Raw genomic sequence first — 19549 nt, forward strand, 5'->3', positions numbered from 1 at the left:
TTATACTTTTATGGATGAAATTCAGATACATGAAGTTAAACTTTTACGCCGGGTTCACAAGAGAAAACGCTAAACTGTCGCTGCGTTTGTTTTGTTTACGCGACAACAGACAACAGAAAAGGATTTATTGCCAGGTATAGTTTTCACAATACAACATCTGTTGTGGTGGGATTGGTGCAAAACAGTAAAACAGTGAAAGTGTCTAAGAAACAGGATTTGAAAGTTGAGGTTATCTCAGAGAAAATGACAGACGCACTCGCTCATTGAGCAGTTTCTAATAATTCTTCAGCCATAAAAAACTAAATTTAAAAAGAAAAGAATTAGAAAAACATGCCGCAAATGTGCACTGCCCTTAACCGGGTCTCCGTAAAAGAGCATTGCAGCACTGCTAGTGGTGCTTTTGAGTACTGCAGGTGTTAAATGATTAGGTACTTGAGTTTGTAAAAAGTTATTGAATTTCAAGAGATAAATAAAAATGTGCTTTTTACGTCACAGAAACAAGAGTGCAAAACTTGTCAAAAGGAGTTATCTCACCACAATAACTAACACAGCGACTGCATTGAATTAAAAAAAGAATTTGAAGCATTTAACATGCTGCACTTGATTTTTTTATGTGTCATATCAAGATTTTTTTTTTTTTAACCAGTTTGGAGAAACAAAAGTGTTGCTTTATTGCAAAATCAACTATTTTATCAAACGAAACCCGATCTGACACCAAATACAAGAAAAATCTGAGCAAATTTCGAAAGAAATGTCGACTTCACTGCTGAGCTGAAGAGTGACTGGTGAGTCGAAGAATTCCCATATTTCCATCTGGTCTGTCTTCTTTAAATATCTCATTTCAATATCCCCATTTCTTCAATTTGCAAGTTTAAGCAGCACTTAAATTGGTATTAAACCGAGTAATGAAAAGACTTCCAATAATGTAAAAAAAGCCGACCGATTAGCATTGACAATATTTCAGTTCGCCTTTTTTAAAGTTTCAAATCCACTTGTTGAAACCCCTCGGGTTACTGTCGTCATGCACATTTTACCTCAATCTGGGGAGATTAAGGACCTTGCAAGTTGTAGGATTAAAGAGTTCTGCTCCCTTGTGGACTAAACTTGCAGGAATGACCTCGGGCTCTATCGGGATCACATTTTGCGCTTGACCAACAAATGAACTGGTGCATTAATGCAGTTCATTTGCTCACCGCACGGGCAGGTAGGATCCCCCCCCCCCCCTCCCCGGCTCATTTCCATATCTCTACCTCGCCAACGTGGAGTACCTCGATGGAAACGTCGGGGCGAAAGGCCTTGGCTTTCCCAGCTGAGTGATTCCAGAGTGACTTCAGTGTTTAATTCATTGGTAAGTGTGCACGCGGGCAGCTAATTCACTCCGAAGGTGCATCAGCAGATGAATTAACTTATCGCACCGCGGCCTGGTTTATTCCGGGGGTGTAAATCTCCAGTAAGGAAAAAAATAAAAAATAAAAAAAAACAAGTCAAACATCTTAAGATGAAGTGTGGTTGAGAGTAGGAATACATTACTTTGAGTTCCCACTTGTAAATGAAATTGGTTTTCCTTGCCAGTCGTAAGCGCATTTGCGCTGAGTACATTTCAACCTTCACTTCCCCAAGTTAAGATGCAGGAGCACCGGCGCTTTGCATGTAAATCTCTCAAGTTTAAGCACACAGCCTACGCTTACTGGCTTGCACTGTGTGTCCCCTTTTCTTTAACACACACACACACACACACACACACACACACACTGCACTCCAAATCCAACCCCAGACCTTAACTCTCTAAGACTCTATAACTTGAATTTCCCATGAAATACACTGTAGGGCAATTCCAAAACGAGTCACTGGCAGAGGAACAAATCCAAGACGTACGCAGACCTAAACAGACACTCATTAACACGACTGCATCAAGTCTCTGGCAAGACGCATACACACACATACACACACACACACACACGCCTACACACACGCATTAGCATGCACCAGACATCCAGATCTTACCATCCAATATGCTTTTCTTTCTCCTCTCTGACAGTTTAACATCTTCTCTGTTATGCAAAAGCTGGTTAAAAAAAGAAAAACCCCCGGAGCAGATGCTTAACTACTTTCTGGAGTTAAGACTGTTGTCATTAACTTAGACAAAGTGGCCGAAATCAACAATGAGAGCGGGAGAATGGTGTTTATAAGTCTCAGCGGGATTTTTCAACTTTCAAAATTCTACAATATAATACCAGCAGTCACCAATATCACCGCTGACCCCAAGCCCGTGCCCTCATAGGTTGAGAAGGCACGTTCCCCCTGTGCATGCAGCTGATCCAGTATCAATGCTCATGAAGATAACTGGTGGAACCTCCCTACGTTCTCACGCTAACCTCGGGTTTAGTTCACATGACAACGTTTCAAGTCAAAAAGCATTGTTTTTGCTTCACTGCGACATTTTGAAAACAACGCTGCGTTCACGTGGAAGGGATAGATACACTGACAACAATCTTCAATCGACCGCCTCCTGTACGTATGCATGCAAGCGCTGTTAGCGCCATTGTTGATGGATGCAAAAAGTTGCAATTTCCCCCGCCTCCATGGCGACGGAGTCGAGGGTTTTAAAAATGTTCCACCTTTGATGTCGTTTTCAACAACGATGTGAGTCCTTGTGCGCTGAAACACCCAGAACACAGGGAAAGTTTTCACTTGAAAACGAATGAAGATGAATGATAATTTAATGGACTCAAACTTCATTTCATTTACAAGCATTTTCAAACTTGTGACTTACTAATTACCTTCGCCAACGGAGTTGGAAGATTCATTTATCTATTTATTTATGTATTGGTTTGTATGTTTGATTCTACCAGCAAAAACTCCTCGGCCGAATTACTTGAAATCTTCAGGCATGATTTGTCCTCATCCAAGGACCAAACGATGAAATTTTGGGACTTTAACGACTAACCTTTCTAAATAAATCTCCCAAAAAACTGTGAAAACATGTCCCATACAAAGCGGATGAGAGGAGATCAGCGTCTGTTGCCACGGAGACGCTCAGTGTTTCACACAGTGACGTAGCGACCTGACCTACCTAGTTAGCATCGATATGAGCTAACGGCTATCGTGCTCGCGATGCTAACTCGGTTCCGCAAACATATGTAGCGTTGGCGAAGTTCTGCACTCTACCGAACGTAGCTCTAGTTCTTTGTGTATTGAACTGGAAATGCGTGAGCTGGACGGCAGCGTTCAGTCCTCATAATGTCGATCCTGAGAAAAGTGAGAATAGAAGAACGATGTAGAAAACACAACAGTTATGAGGGTGATTCTGTGGTTGGGAAAAAAAAAAAAAAAGAGCAAAACCGCATTAAGAAAATATAATTCTGCTCTTGTTAAAAATTAGGAAAAACAGGAGATTTAAAAAAAATAAATAAATAAATCTCCTCACTCAAAAGTTGTTTTCCAGACTTGAATCTGACCACTGAGGAGGAACCTCCGCTTTAACGTGATACTTGTTGATGTGCTGCGGCTCTGTTGAAAACCTCCCCAGACGAACCGAAGCAATGCACGAAAACCACAAATCACAAGCTTGGCCCGTGACTTAGACCGACGCAAATCATGACTACTGCTTTTGAAATATGTCCCAAGCGGTCCCAACGGGCTCAGGTCTGGCAGCAGACGGAACAAAAAAACAACAAAAAAAAAAACAACCCTGCTTTTGATTTGCATTGTGAGCCACACACACACACACACACACACACACACACACACACACACACACACACACACACACACACACACACTGTGTTATGACATTCACATGTCAGATATACTGTTGGGTTTTTCCAGCCAAACCAAACCAGAAGATTTACTAACAGCATTTACAGCAGCGTTGAAGAGCTCCACAGCTGAACGACCACATTGTGGGTCCCAATCTTCAATATTTACATCATTTACTTTCTTCATTTTTTTTTTATCCCCCACTCCGCTCACCGAGCCCGATCCGCCCCGCGGCGATCTGGCGCCGACGGCCCTGTTGCCGTCATGCAGTTCCTGATAAGTAAAAACACTCGGCTTTGTGATTTTATGGCCATAAGTTTGTGGTTTCCTGACAATCACACGAGCTCTGAAGTTCAGTAACCTTGTGTTCGTGGAACTCGCAGGCGTCCAGTGTGTTCTTAGCTGATATACAAAATTCACTGGTTCCGCCGCCGTGATGAAATAAGCATTTGGCCGATGTTTTCAAAACATCTGAACAAGTTTTTAACTTTTGTTTAAAGTCAGTAACACGACTCTGATTGAAAGTATTGAGCATTTTTTGTTTAGTTTTTTTTGATTATTCTACTACATGAGAGTTATAAACTTGTATTTTATTTTATTCTAAAACTTCTTTTTTGGTCCAATTACGTCTGGCATCACCTTCATACCATTTAACTCTAATGTGGATAAAATGTGACACAATGATTGGAAATTACTAAACGCACTCCCAGATTCAATAAATAAGAATAGATCTGTTTTTGTTTTTTTAACAGTTTCCTTTCCTTCTACAAACAATATGACCTGAACCGATTAGAAACAGGCGGGCAGGTGGAAGCAGTCGCTGACGGTTACCAGGTGAGGTTCAAGGTGCTGATGGAGGTTCACAAGGACTGATTGTTTTTATAAAGTGGACAGGAAATGGAGAGACGAGGGACTATTGGGTCTCTGCAGTGGGTCCGGAATCGATCCCAATTCTAAACTCTCACTGCGGCGAATCTCCTCCGAATCTTTCCTGGATGGTGAGATTCTTCGCTCCCACCGCCAATTGGATTTTGTTCATTTTGGGATAATAGTACAGATGCTCTTTTCACGTGTGAGGAAATCAAATTTGTTGATGTCTTCCCCCGAAAGTAAGCGGAGAACATCTTGGCTCATTAAAAAACTGCGGCGCCTTCTGTGAAGCAGGAATTAAAAATCCAAACGTCTCTGAACGCTCACCTATATTCAGGTTCCATAATGCTCGTGGGGGTTTAATGTTTTCCCCTGAAAGGGAAGGATTTTGTTTATTATGGGATTCAGGTAAGATTGAAGACACTAATAAATGTCCATTTTGGATTTTATTGCTCATTACGTGTTGATTTAAGGGCGACACGTTTTAGCGAAACGACTTTAATATCCACCGACTTTCAAAATCTAAGTGATGCTTTGTGTCACGAGTCCTGCTCCTCTTTGACAAAGTGCAGTTTCACAACTGAAACGCTGCGTTCGGTGTCTTCCACCCTTTCAAAAAAAAACAAAAAACACATTTCTAAAGCAGCTCTGCTTAGCATCGCCGAGAAAATGTTGCCGGGGTACTTTTTGCCAAGTCCTCCAGCTTGTCCTCGAGAGTGTAGCGTGTGTGTGTGTGTGTGTGTGTGTGTGTGTGTGTGTGTGTGTGTGTGTGTGTGTGTGTGTGTGTGTGTGTGTGTGTGTGTGTGTGTGTGTGTGTGATGTAGAAGAATGGCCTCCACAGGCAGGACAGCAGAGTGTTGTGAATCACCCATCAGGACATCGGGCTTTCTCCCCCAAACAACAAGTCGTTGAACATCTCCACATCAAGATGATCCCTGCTCACAAAGTCCATAACCGACAGACGACCACAAACACTGCCATCGATACGTACGATCAATACGACGACAGCGCTTCGCCTCATGTGTTTGGATCGTGGGAGGAAGCAGGCGGAGCCGGAGAAAACTCATCCAGAGAGAATAAAGTAAACTAAGCAGAAAGCGCAGCTGAACGAGAGGCTGTAACTCCGCGTCACCGTGCGACACAGGGAGAGTCATCGTGGACGTTTCCTTAACCCGAGTGGAAACACAAGCAAAATGTTGTATTTTGGCTCCACGAGGAAGTTTTTAGCACCAAATGGTTTGAGAGCCCAGCAGAGAGAGGAAGAAGAGCGCACACACACACACACACACACACACACACGCACGCACGCACGCACGCACGCACGCACGCACGCACGCACGCACGCACGCATGCACACACACACACACACACACACAGTCCAATTGCGCATTATGTTCCTTTCACCTCTCCCTCCCTCTGGCTGGACGATGATAAGTAGTCCGCTCTCGCTCAACGTGAAGCTGTGAATAATGGATGAAGAACAAGTTGTGAGCGGCCGGAGCACAAGACGCTGCGTGATGGACAAGCACACAAAGAGAGCCCCCCCCCACACACACACACACACACACCTGCCGCCTGCTCCCTCGCCATCGCCGTCTCTGTTGGCCACTCTCTTTATCTCCATCTCTATCATAGCAAATCAGCGGGATGAGTCTCTTGCTTCTTTCTTTTTTTCGTATTCATGATTCAGACTTCTGAAAAAGTAATTTCACTCGGCGTGTTGTTCAACCCGACAGCCTCAAGTGGTTTGACCCCGGGTCGGCCAGCTCCGCTGTTTACTGTCTTCTTTGACCTTAAAACCACTCACACCATGTCTGTCCCGCTGCATGAATAATACCACACACACACACACACACACACACACACACACACACACACACACACACACACACACACACACACACACACACACACACACACACACACACACACACACCTCCCCGTTCCCTTGAGGTGGTACGTCCATGCTGGCTCTAATTCCCATAATAAGCCTTTGTACGTGTTATTTCCAGCCACTTCCAGCTACAGTGCTACTTGGTATAATTATGTTGTTTTTTTTGTTTTTTTTAAAACTTACATGTGCATAAAGTACACGTGTGTGTTGAGTGCGAATGTGAACGGGAAGCAGCGAGCAGCCAGTGTGACATTTCGCGAGGTGTCCGTGGCTCGGTGGCAGTAACCCTGGGGGCGGGGGGGTGGCGGGGGGGGGGGGGGTTGGTATCTCGCTGGTTAGTCAACTGCCACGGCGCTTCCTCCTCCGGGGCTCGCAACGCGCTCACTGACCTGTGCCGCTCGGCTTGGGCGAATAACGGGAGGAGGAGGAGGAAGAGGAGGAGGAGGTGAAGAAGAGAGGTCCTGAGTAAACACAGAAGTAGAGATGTGTTCTAACTGAGACTGTGTTAATTCTGCATAATGAATTTGGGGTTTGTTGGTTTTAGTCATCTCTGTTTAACTACAGTCTGCATCGCTCTGTTTGTTTTGTCTCATTCAGCTTTAATGAGGTATTTTGTCGCTTCTTTTATTTTTTATTTTGTATTTCCTTGTGGATTTTAAACCTTTGCTGGGTATATTTTCGTATTTATCTGCGAAACCAAAGGTTTTGCCGACTTCGCCCTCGAACCGAAACCGGAACAACTGATAGTCTCCACCTCCGACTCTGCTTCTGCAGGTTTCTTCCCGTTAACAAAGAGTTTTTTTTCTTTCCTCCGTCTCCTCTGCTTGCTGCTTTCATGTTAATCCTAATAATTCATGTGCTTTAAATAGTTCTGTTTTCTCTTTGTTTTTGTGACTTAAATATTTCATCAGGTATCTTCAAACCACGTCTCTTTCTCATCTTCAATAATTGCTCATAATTGACCTTCTCATCACTGAAGAACTTTATTCACGTGGCCCTTTTCATGCAGATTTGATCAAAGTTCAATGGATTGACCTTTGCGTTGCTCTTCTTCCGTCGTTTTTCTTTTTTTCTGCACCAACGTCTCTTCACGGGAGCAGAATTAAAGCGATTTGTGTGCTTTGCTCAGGTCAGGCTCGTGATTACAAACGGGGGATTACATGAATATGCACATATTTGTTTAGTTGTACTTTATGTAAAATATCAAGAAAATCTTTTAATAAGTGATGACAGATTCCATCAAGAACTCAATTAGCGAGCATTAAAGGTAAACAACCTCCTGGTTTCACTTCTCAGGTCGTTGGATTATAGGAAAACATGACGTTTTACGTGTACGTGACACTTTTTGCGATGACTTGAGACAGAATATCGTATTGGCTTTAGAACTGCGGGAACAATCAGGATAATGTAACGAGCAGCAGCGGAACACTTTTTTATCGGCCCCATTAGTTATTATAATTTCCCTCGTAAGGACCGATAAGTAATTGTATAACTATAAGAAGGAATTAATGGAGTACAGGAGCGAGTGGAAGAAAAGAGACGTCTTCACTAAATCTTGACAAATGTGAACGGTGTCATTAATTAAGGCTTTTGTTTTCTTATTTGTTCGTTCGGTAAAAAAAACGATGATGGCTTCTTCTTCTTTTTTTTATAGCCTGTTTCCTTTCAACTTGGGCTGTTTTCCTTTAGTTTTTTCCATCTGACGTAACTCCCGCGGGTCTCTGCAGGGAGAGAGAGGATACACTCAAGAAAGGGTTAAGAAATGTTCCCAACACACTAAACTTTATGACACAACAACGTCCCACGAGAAAAAGTTGCGTTTTCTTTTCAGGAAAGTTTTGAAACTGATGTTCGTTTACACAGAAACAGCAGAGAGGCTGAAAACGATTGTGGTGCTTTTGTTAGTTCTTTTTTTAAGGAAACCACACACACAATACCCTATAAACATTAACAGTGAGGGGACGTTTCCATGGAGTCTCGAGCGTTTTTCAAAACTTCCACCTGAGGAGTTGTTTCTCAAAAATTGGCATTTTACCCCGTTTACCCCCCAAACAAAAATGTCACTATGGTGAACTCCACCAATTACACATAAATAAAAGCAGGGTAGGGACTCCTATAAATCGATGAATCCGGTTTAAACGATACTTGAGCTGGAGATACTTTGCACATTTTTCCTCTTTTATCTGTCTCACCCTCTTTCTATACAAATCTCTTTTTTCCCCATGAGGTGGGCAACACATACGACAGAACAAAGCATCTCACAATAATCATCAGTATTTAAATCAGTGTTAAAAGTCTCTGAGAATGGGAAGACAGGATGAACGCTCTGGGCGTGGCACGTCATAAGCTCCCCGGAATAAGAACGCTGATTTAAAATAAGCTCTCTCTTTCAGACAGTCATGACTCATTTGGTTCGGGAGGAGATTTTAGGCTTTCTCGTTTAATGATAATGGCTCACCCTGGAGTCGGCGCGCCGGTGGCCAAATCTCCTGAGCCGACGAAGCTACGAGACGACGACAGCATGTCCTGGGTGGTAAACAGAAATTCATGGACTTTTTACACCGTAATAGGTATTCAATCTAGTTATCAATTGATGTTCAATTTCAGCTGCTTGTTTCTGTGGTTTTCAAAATGATCTGGATGTTTTATTTGGTACAGATGTGATGCCTGATGCAATCTGAGTAGTTGGTGATTAGGCTGTTGCTCAGTGAGCTGCAGCAGTGACCGAACCCTGACCTCAAGGCAATTTACAAAAGCGAGACGACTACCGTATTCTCCAGACTATGAGTCACACTTTAAAAAACTAACTTAATAAAAAAAAAACCTGTCATGCAACTTATATTAATTGAGGCCCCATTGGCATTTTCCAAGTAAAAACCTAAATCTTTCGTTGCGTTGTTGTGTCCGTTGATGCACTGCAAACACAACTTTCTGAAAATGCTAGGACTCCGTCTCCATGGAAACGGGGGAGGAAAAACAACTTTCCTGGGCATCCGGACCACAGCTGTAGTAAACAGTAGTTCTGCACGTGCACAAGTGAAAACGCAACTTTTCAAAAAAGGCTCCCAAGGTGGAATTCTTCGAAAATGGCACGACTCGGGAGAAAATGCAACTTGTCCTAAATGCTGCTACTGCACATTTGCACCACGGTTGTAGTAAATGGTTTTTCTGCACATGCTCAGTAGACAGACAATCATAACAGTGTCTTCCTCCGTCGTGTCAAGACTCCCAGCCCATATTCTCCTGGGACTTGGTAGTTTTATTTTGACAGTCACCGTAATAACAATTTCATTTGGTCGTCTATCTACTAGAATGTCCGCATACTTCCATTGTTGGTGTTTATAGAGTATTGTGTGTGTGGTTTCATTTCAAAAACAGTACCCACTAGTGGCCTAATATGCTAACTGCATAACTGCATTTCTTAAGATTCCACGTAAACAAACATCATTTTCAAAATGTTGACATGTAAACTTGAAACCTTTCTGAAACAAAAATACAAAAACGATGCGTTTTCACTCGAAATAAACCGAAATTAGTCTTGAATGTGGCTGTCAGTATGAATTCTAAATTTAATAAAGACTTAATCAACCAATTGTGAAAATTCACCAGAATCATCTCTCCTTTTCACACACAAGAAAAACTGTTTCTTAAACCGGAAAGCTGCATTTATCTCGGTTTACGAAAGAGTTCTGGCCTTCCTGAGAATCACAATAAAACTGCTTTCAATGCGACACGGAGCTGCTCGCCACATGAGCGTTTCAGGGAAATCAACAAGTTTAAAGAGGAAAAAACCTGCAGTGCTCGCGCTCGCTCGGCGGGCCGCGTCATTTATCCGCCGTTCCTCTCGTAATTACAAAGGCCATCTGGCGTGTCTGTCAGAGGGACACTTTTGAGCTCTGATCTAATCAAATAACGGGCAAATCAAAAGCAGTCTGACATCATCTGCCATGATAACCTTTCATGTTTGATGGCGAAGCTTTTGGGCGCCCGTGCCCAACTGTGCTAGCGATTGCAATATTTACTTGTTTAATCTTGTTTTTGTTTTTTCCTCCCTTCTTTAAATCAAAATGATGCATATTTTCACAATGGTTTGAATTTGAGGCTTTCATCCATGAATAAAGCGTTTCCCAGAAAGCTGGACAGCTGGTGATGAGACCTTTCTTTATGGGGGGGGGGTTGGTTTACATGGATTGTGCCACATGGAGAAGGTGAGAAAAACTGCAATTACTATATAAAGAACACAATGAAATCTGATATGAAACTGAATCCCTTTTAGCATTCGGTTGAAACAACTGCTTCCCAAAAATACTCAAGAAGTCCTTTTAGTTCCTCTTCCTCATGTTCTCCTCTGCAGCAACATTCACAGCAATTATAACCTGAGAAGATGAGTCTTCCTAAATGACAATTTTTGGGGGGGAAACAGTATTTACACCTAAGCCCTTCGCTGCATCCGCATTCCTGTCAGAGGAAGGGAACGACTGTGGCTTTTAATTAATGTGAACGCCAGCCTCCCTGAGGCTGCTCTCTCTTTTCCACGAAAAACCGCCCTCCTATCTCGGCACGCAGCCCGCGAAATGGAACAGAAAGGTATAGGAGTGAGACGGGAACGAGAATGTGAACAAACAGAACTTTTATGACGATCAAAAAGTAAAAACCGGCCCACAGAAGAGGCTGCAATCCGGCCAAAGCACTATGAAAATGGTACGTGTGTGAAATTGCTGTCCAAAACTCACTTCTCGAGCATTGTTCACTTCATTCATACCGTGAAACTGTTTTCGACGCAACTTTTTGTCTTCACGATGGAGCTCCCGCATCTCCACCGAAAGGATTTTAGCGACTTGAGCTCATCTTTCTAAATCAGATCGAGTAAAGAAAAAAATCCAGAAGTGGTTTAAACATAAAGTTGAACTAATAAGATTAAATATCCCAGAAAGTATCCTGGATGCTTTCAATGATATCATTATAAGAACATGCCGAGGTTAAGCAGCTTTCATTCCCATGTTTGCGCCCATAGGCAAAAAAAAAAGACTGTCAGGACTCCCAGTCCATATTCTCCTGGGACGAGGTAGTTTTAAAGATGACAGTCACTGTAATAACAGTCCAACTTTGTCGTCTGTCCATACGAATGTCCGTGTACTTCAATTGTCACCTCCAACGAAAGTTGGCCGAGAAGGTGATGTTTTCATCTGTGTGCATTTATTTATTGGTTTGTATATATATGTAAGTAATTTACCAACTTTCCGCAAAAAATACTCACCCGAATGGCATGAAATCTTCGGGGTTGATTTGTCATCATCCAAGGACCAGTCGATTAGATTTTGGGACGTGAACGACAAATCGTTTCCCAATAAATCCCCCAAACTGCAAAAACATTTCCCATACAAAGCGGATGAGGGAGGCCCCTCGTGCAGGACATCAGAGTTCAGTGTCTGTTGCCATGGAGACGCTCCCTGCTCAGCGTTTCACAATGATGAAGCTTCCTGACCTATCCACTTAGCATTGATATGAGCTGACAGCTATCATGCTAGCGATGCTAACTCAGTTGCACAAACAAACGTGGCGTTGGCGAAGGTCTGCGCTCTACCAAGTGACATTTTAGATCATGTTTACAGCGTAAAGTTCTCTGTTCCCTCTGTTCTTGTTACAAAAGCAAACAACAGCGCCAACTTGTGGCCTGGCATGTTAATCATATTGTTTTCCGCATTTCTGACGTTTCAGCGTAAACGGACACTGTTTTCAAAACGTTGCCGTGTAAACGCGTAACCTTCCTGAAACGAAAACTCGGGGAAAAAAAGAAAGAAAAATTTTGTTTCACGTGAAACCGGTCCTTCGATAGCTTCTGCAATATCTCTGTTTATTCCAGAGTGCACATCAAACCAGGTGGACTGAAAAACCTCTTGGTGAAATGGAGGGAGAGAAACGGCAGCGAGACGATGATGCATGCAGCCCCTCGGGTTTTCAGTCCGAACACACAATTCAGCATGATTCAACCTCACAGGCTCATTGACGTAATCCCGCCTTTGGCAAGACTTGCAGGAGAAAACGGGGGCTGCTCACTGGTGAGCGGGTACTTCTGCTTTTGGTTAGATGTGCATGTGAAGAGGTGTGCAATCACCGAAATGTCAGCGTGTCAGTACACGTGTGTCGGCTTCTTCATGGTCCGGCCTCGTCACAAATTCAGACACGTATGTCCCGGAACACGGACGGACGCACGGCGGCGGCACATTTCACAATGAATTGCAAGGTGATGCTCGGATTCATTCACAGAGACATTAGAAGTTAACTTTTCTGTGATGCAGAATGAGTATTTCCCCTCATGCCATCGCAGCCTGCAATAAGCTGTTTTTGGCCATAAAACTAATGTAGCAGTCTCACACATTGACCGCCCTCTAAAATGGAAATTCATAAGCCAAAATGGCGCGGTGGGAATATCAAAATATGACATATCCGCAGCCTCTCGCGTTTCACGGCCTCTTGCCACTTCTCCATCCCATCCTCATCCCTCTGTCTCTTCCTTTTTTTTCTTTTTAAACAGAGAAGCACATCTGCTGCTTCTGAAGGACACGTCAACCCTCCACTGACACAGCTGACCAAGCAGACGAGCAGAAGGAGGGACGGACGGGCCCGGAGACTTGACACGGCTCTCCGATAATCCACTGGGGAAGCCGGAATCTTCCAACGGGCTTAATCAGATCGCAAAGAATCTGCGAAGTTCCTCTGACAGATCCGAAGTGAAGTTGATAGACCTTCTCGTACCTTGACGATAAGCAGCGTGAGTGTAAAAGGCCATATAACAGTTTCAGTTTGGAAAGAGCACAAAATGAGCAAACTGGAGAAAATAGACAGAAGTATATAGATGAATATACTGTACGAGACTTTCTTTAATTGACTGAAATTTGTGGTTTCGACCAGCGAGGAAATGGAAGCATGTCGAAATTGAGCCCAAAGAGACTTCTGGGAGCACGCTCATGCTCATTGTCAGCTAAAATAATACATGTTATTAGCGTTCCTGGTGACTTATAGTGCTCAACTCAACTGTCGCTGAGCAATACAGGACGTATAAGACTTAATCAGATTCACCACTTCAGAAAAAATCCATGCTGAGACATGTTAACCACATTTAAACTGAATATCAACTGAGACTATCTTGTGATTATTGATGGAATGCTTATAGGTAAGGGGTGTCAAATGTAAAGCCAAGACCAGCCTTCAATTGGTTCCAATATGGCCAAACCACCAAGCAACTTATAAACATTTCAGATAAACAGATTTTTTTTTTACAAATTTCTTAAGAGAATCAATAAAACAAAACACAGAGACCCGAGCTGAGATGTCGGTGATGCTGCCATGAAGGATAGCAAACTAGTGTGAGCCTCAAAGCCATGCTGCCAGGGGGAGTTGGTAAAAACACATTCAAAATGTAACTGCTGGACATTTGGCTGTATTTTGCACCACAAGGTTTCATTAAAATTGGATTTCATGTTGAGATTGTAGCAACTTCCGACAGGAATTGTTTGGTTTTGCACTATTTATGGCACTATTTTACCACACAAGATTACATTTTGCTGTACTAAAATGAGTTTACACCCCTGCTATAGATCTTGGGGGTTGAAGTTGTTGAGCTCCCTGGTTTCTGTGGCCTTCAAAATAAACACGTGTTCCTGTCTTGTATGAAGCCTTTCTTCTCAATCAAGGCAAGCAACAAGGTTTTCTTTCTTGTAATTCAACACCAGCCTCAGTCTAGGAAGAGCTGATAGAAAAGTTTAAGGTACTGGGTCAACCCTCAAGGGCGTTACAGAAACACAAGGCTGGAGTTTCTCAAAAAAAACGATCATGCAAACACACATGGACACCAAAGAAAACACACAGCTCTATTGCGTTACCCAGTATGGCCCAATTGGGATGAGCCCTCCTGTTTCTACTGGGATCCTGCAGGTCGGTGGAAGAGGGGCCCCCTCTGCCCAGAGCGGGCTCTCGGCCCTGGGCGCCCCCCCTGCCCGGAGCTGAGGTGGCAGAGCTGCTCCATGGTTCCCCACCCTCTGCAAGAGATGCGCTTCATTCAGGACCACCAACGAACATCCATCAGGGGTCACCAGGGTTCACAAAGGTTACAGGGAGGTCAAGACTCCAAACGAGAAGAAGGGATACTCATAGGTCAAAAGGGGGTGGGGGGGGTGGGGGGATCAAACAAGAGCCGGAAAGAGAGCATTCAGATCATTCCGCAAAGAGGCAAATGTGACATTCTGGGTGCTTTGAAAAGGTGGGCAAAGGTAGAAGGAGCACAGAGGAACGAGGCGTGTTTCATCCTCCAGTTCACAAAGGAAAGATCTTGTGCAGAAGAGAAGAGAAGCGGAAGAGGAACCGTAGCCTGCAACATCACCGAGGGAGTATAGTTCTTATCTGCAGCAGACATAAGTGAGAAAAAAGCTCTGAGCTCTTTAATCAAGGAAATCACAGCCGGTCCCACCTGCTCAGTGCGAACCAACAGCAAGCCCCGCAAGCCAACGTCCCTGCAAGTCCAGGGTCCGGCAGCAACTGCAGCAACTATCTGAGCCGTGTTTATCTAGATTACCGATTGGCACGTCGCTCAAGCTGCGCGGTCAGGATCGCTGTTTAGCCCACTTATGTGTGAAGAGCGTGTACTCGCCACGCCAGCCTCACGTGAAACCGGCTCAGAATAGACGCGTCTGAAGCCGCCTGCTAAATTGGGGGAGCGCAGTTATAGATTTTTAGTTAGGAGGAGGGCTGGTGGATGAAACAAATGCAAATTTATGTATCAATGCCCTCATTTAACATCTCGGAGACTGGCACAGAACAAGGGCTCAGCTGGATGCTGTGTGTGTGTGTGTGTGTGTGTGTGTGTGTGTGTGTGTGTGTGTGAGTGTGTGTGTGTGTGTGTGCGCGCACTCGTATGCTCTTGGATGTCTGTTTAAGGCCCTGTTTGCTTTTCAGGGATGCTTCTGTTCAGTGATCAAAAGGAGAAGCACTGAGGGAGAAGACGAGAGCAAAAGGGGGCGAAGCCATTATTCTCCAAAGAGAGCCGTTTGTTCGTTAGAGACGCCGCTTTAATCAGACGCTCTCTGGCTGTTGACAAACATGATCACAGGGGACACGCTGGAACTCGCAGTTGAGATCAACCAGCAGGGGGAAAAAAAAAAAAAAAAAAGGGGGTAAAACTGCACCGAGCTGCAGAAGGGAAAATATGTGCAGCTCGGAAGCAAGAAGTTGCAGGAAGAACTCACAACAATGGTTTGGAATTTCCCTGGAAAACGAGTCTGTACAGTGTGTTTTAAAATATTTACTACCTCTCACACATCAAGAGTGAAACTCACAATCTCACTTTCTACATTAAACATAAGGCCTGAGGGCCAAAACCGGCACACAGGAGGCTCCAATCGGGCCGAACGCCGAGCAAATGGTAAGAATTTCAAAGAAAACATTGATTTGACTGATACATTTTAAAGCAGGGGTGTCAAACAGATTTAAGTTCAGGGGCAACATTCAGCCCAATATCATCTGTGTATAACAAAAGTGCTTGACAATCCTGATCTACATAAACAAGTATTTAATTTCTGTTGAGTCCAGATTTGACTATATAAGTCATTATATTAATGGCCTATATAAAGGCCATTATTTATCTATCTATCTATCTATCTATCTATCTATCTATCTATCTATCTATCTATCTATATATCTATCTTACTTTTTTTGCAATTTACCGTCTATCCAGACGTATATGACATATATGGACGTACATTATAAATCTTTCGTCATGTCAGACTCCCTTATGTTTTTCACATGTAAAGATAATATTGTCAACAGCTGCTGAAATTACAAACTGATTCCAACTATTACGAATAACACATGCAGCTACTTAGTTCAGGTAAATAAAAATCAGTTTTCATGAGTCGGGGCTGCCCGGTATCAAAGTATTTTCTTTTCTGCAAACATACACATTATTAGTTTTAGTGTTAAAGGGCGGTTGCTACTCTGTCTTCAGAGATATAAACACTCCGAAGACAGAAAACCCGACGCTATTGCATAGCTGCTTCTGCAACGGTTCCCTGCTGGACTCTAAAAGTAGAAGCCGTCTCCTACAGATTTAAACAGTACGTACGGTACAGCAGGACTCGGGCAACAGAGGTCAACTACAACCGCCTGAACACCAGGCTTTTTTTGTGCAGTTCCAAGTCCGGAGAGGACTTCGCAAACCCACTCCTGTAAAAGATTGAAACAGTGAAGCTTGGTGCAGCCCGGTTCACTTTTTTTAGGAGAGTATGAAATTCTATTAAGACACAACGGCACAAGTGAAAGCCCCGACGGCCGGAGCCAAGGCGAGTTAATCCAGCGAGTTGACTGTGTGCAGCTGACGGCTTAGAGCGGCGGCTTAACGCAAGGCCGCGGCTTTGGCGCACCTGCTCGCGGTCAGTCATGCCTCCAGCCGGCCGGACGGAGAGCAATGTGATTATAACACATCGTTATTAACTAACCACGCTTCGTTTCAACAATATTTTTCTCAGTGTTGAATTACAGAAAAGGCATTCGGCTTCAATGTGGAAATCGTCCTGGCTGAGGGAGGATATGAAGCTACGAACAGCGACTCTGTCAGACACCTGGGCCGAGATCGGTCCGACTCGTGTGAAAGGTTAAGCGTCATCGACGTGCACAGGCAGGCGCAAAGGCTGGAAATGTGCAGTTTTTCCCTTAACCCTTTGCACTACAATGTTTCAAGTGAAAACGCATCATTTTTAGGGTTTGTTTCGCGTTCACACGGCAACATGGTGCGCATGCGCAATAGCAATATTTCAGAAAGGTTATGTTTTCCCCTCGTTTTCACCGAGACGGAGTCGTCGCGTTTTTAAAAAGGTTCCAAGCACCGATACGAAAGTGTTGTCGTGGAAAAACAGGTTCTCAATTGTCTCCCTTACAGAGTTTGATGTGCCTTTTGTTAAATAATAAGCATTAAAAAACACTCTTGTTAAGACTTTTTTCTGTAAAATGTTCAAGTCTCCATGAACTGCATTGATTTGAACTGTGTTACCCCACAATGTCAAATTTGATCGATTCTAAAATCAGTACAAAAAATTTTATTCTTCTAAAGTTTCCTGCTATTCGTTTGCGGTCTGATTCAATCTCAAACTTCTTGCCGAACAGGGATGATCATCACTCCCTATGCAAACGTGACGACTTGCAGAAACTGGTGGGGAAGAACTGCTGGTGAAAGGTCCCGACGCTGTGCGCTCAGAAACCACGGATCAATGTCCTGACTGATATAAGTTAGTACCACAATCCAGTACGATGAGATCAACCGCAGAGAGAGCACTACAGGAACAGTTCTACCAGAACAGCCCATCACAAAACTTAAGGCCTTGAGAGTTTCCATTTTCTACCTGTGAGACAAAAGATGAGGGAGAAACGAATTCAAACAGCAGCTGAGTAATTTTAAATGAGCATATTTTACATTATGGAATTAAAGTTGTGCTTGATCACATAATTTACCGTTTTCCATCGCCTAAAATGTGCCAAGACATTACTTTGAGTTTAAATAATGTGATAATTTTCCGTCCGGACACGTATTAATGTTGATATACAGCCACTGCAACAATGGAAATACCGATACATTTGTAAACGGCAAATTTGGTAAATATGCCCGAAGATGCCAATGCTCTCAAGAAAAATAAGCAAATTAGCTACAACTCTACTTTCCGCAAGCAACACCCGCTCATGGCGCCGGACAATGTTTGTTGTTTCCGTCTTTGCGCGGTTACTAACTGCACGGCGCTGCTTCGGGTCCCGCCCGGCTCGCTCCTGCGCTCACGCCAGTGCATAACTGCCTGCGTAGGTTGTCTACAGCCGCGTATGTGAAAAGTTAATTGTCCATATTTGCATGCGGCACAAAGCTGCAGCGGGGAGGCAGACCTGGCACATGCCACCTCCCCGCTGGCTTCGAGCTGTCAGCCGCGTTTATTAACTATGATGAATCACCCCTCCACATCACATCCAATCAAAGGCCTCTCAGAGGGACTCAAATCTGGTCACTTTTAACTAAATGATTTTCTTGGCCCGCGGTGCGACTGCCAGCGATTGGATTGGCAACCTGAAGACAAGGCTGCTGTTAGAATTATCCTGCCAACGGCCCCGCAGCTGGATCGCTCATTTCTGAAGCCCGTGTGGTGAATTAGGTGGCCGGCTGACGCAGGGGAGGAGGAAATCTGAAAGGATCGGGGTTAGGACGAGAACGCGTTAAAAATAAACACACCTACGTTCAGTGGGAGGCAGAACACACAGGCGTTCTCTTGACCTTGCCTTCGGGATTCGTATTTAATCTAAACAAGGTGTTGTTGTTTCTTTTCCTTTGGTTTCAATGCAAGTTGACAGCTACACCACGGAATCCGAATTATCTCTCCTGCGCGCCGTGGAGGGATTTTCCTCAAATCTCGTCTTTCTTTCCGCCAAAATCTTTCAAGGATGCATCTATATTTAACTGAACATACTCGTACTCAATGCTTGCACGCCTTATGCAAAAAAAAAAAGAATGTAGAGAGAAGAGACAAGGTCAGTGAAAACCCGAATCCCCCCACAGGCCGAGCTCCTTTCGCTCAGAACAGGGAACTGGACACCTCGGCGCTCGCTGAAGGATAAAGCCTTAGATCTGGGCCTGAACGGAAGAGCGCGGCCAAAAACCAAGGAGGGCAACGGAGGGGAAAAAAAGGGAACAATCGATAGATTCTTGTAGACACAGCCTCGAGTTTCCAATCTAACACGGTGCCGTATTGATTAGGCTTCACGGCGCGGGGACGGTGATGTCAGCAGTGGATTTGGGAGTCTTTAACAAAACAAACTACCTCACAGGGGGACGGGAACCGGGTGCCTTTTTGTAGGTAATGCAAACAAATTCCAGACCGTAAATGAGAACTTGCTCGATGTCAGCACTGCGGGGAAAATGGTGGGGGAAGATAGAGACACCGAGCGAAGCTAATGGAAGCAGAGAGAGAGAGAGAGAGAACCTCTGTAACGTCATTAGTC

General features: G+C 43.9%; 1 protein-coding gene across 2 annotated transcripts in view; it reads right to left on the reverse strand.

Annotated features, from left to right (window-relative positions):
- Positions 1–19549, reverse strand: part of gfra1a (gdnf family receptor alpha 1a) — a 110440-nt gene that overhangs the window by 76382 nt on the left and 14509 nt on the right. The window contains exon 4 of one of the 2 annotated variants that reach the window (XM_080482076.1): positions 14407–14562. The exons of the other annotated variant lie outside the window; for it this stretch is intronic. Within the exon in view, the coding sequence (XP_080338202.1) occupies positions 14407–14562 (156 nt within the window). The remainder of the gene's footprint in view (positions 1–14406; positions 14563–19549) is intronic. 2 annotated transcript variants of the gene reach the window in all.

This window comes from Lipophrys pholis (genome assembly GCF_963383615.2).
Source record: "Lipophrys pholis genome assembly, chromosome: 15".
NCBI lineage: Eukaryota > Metazoa > Chordata > Actinopteri > Blenniiformes > Blenniidae > Lipophrys > Lipophrys pholis.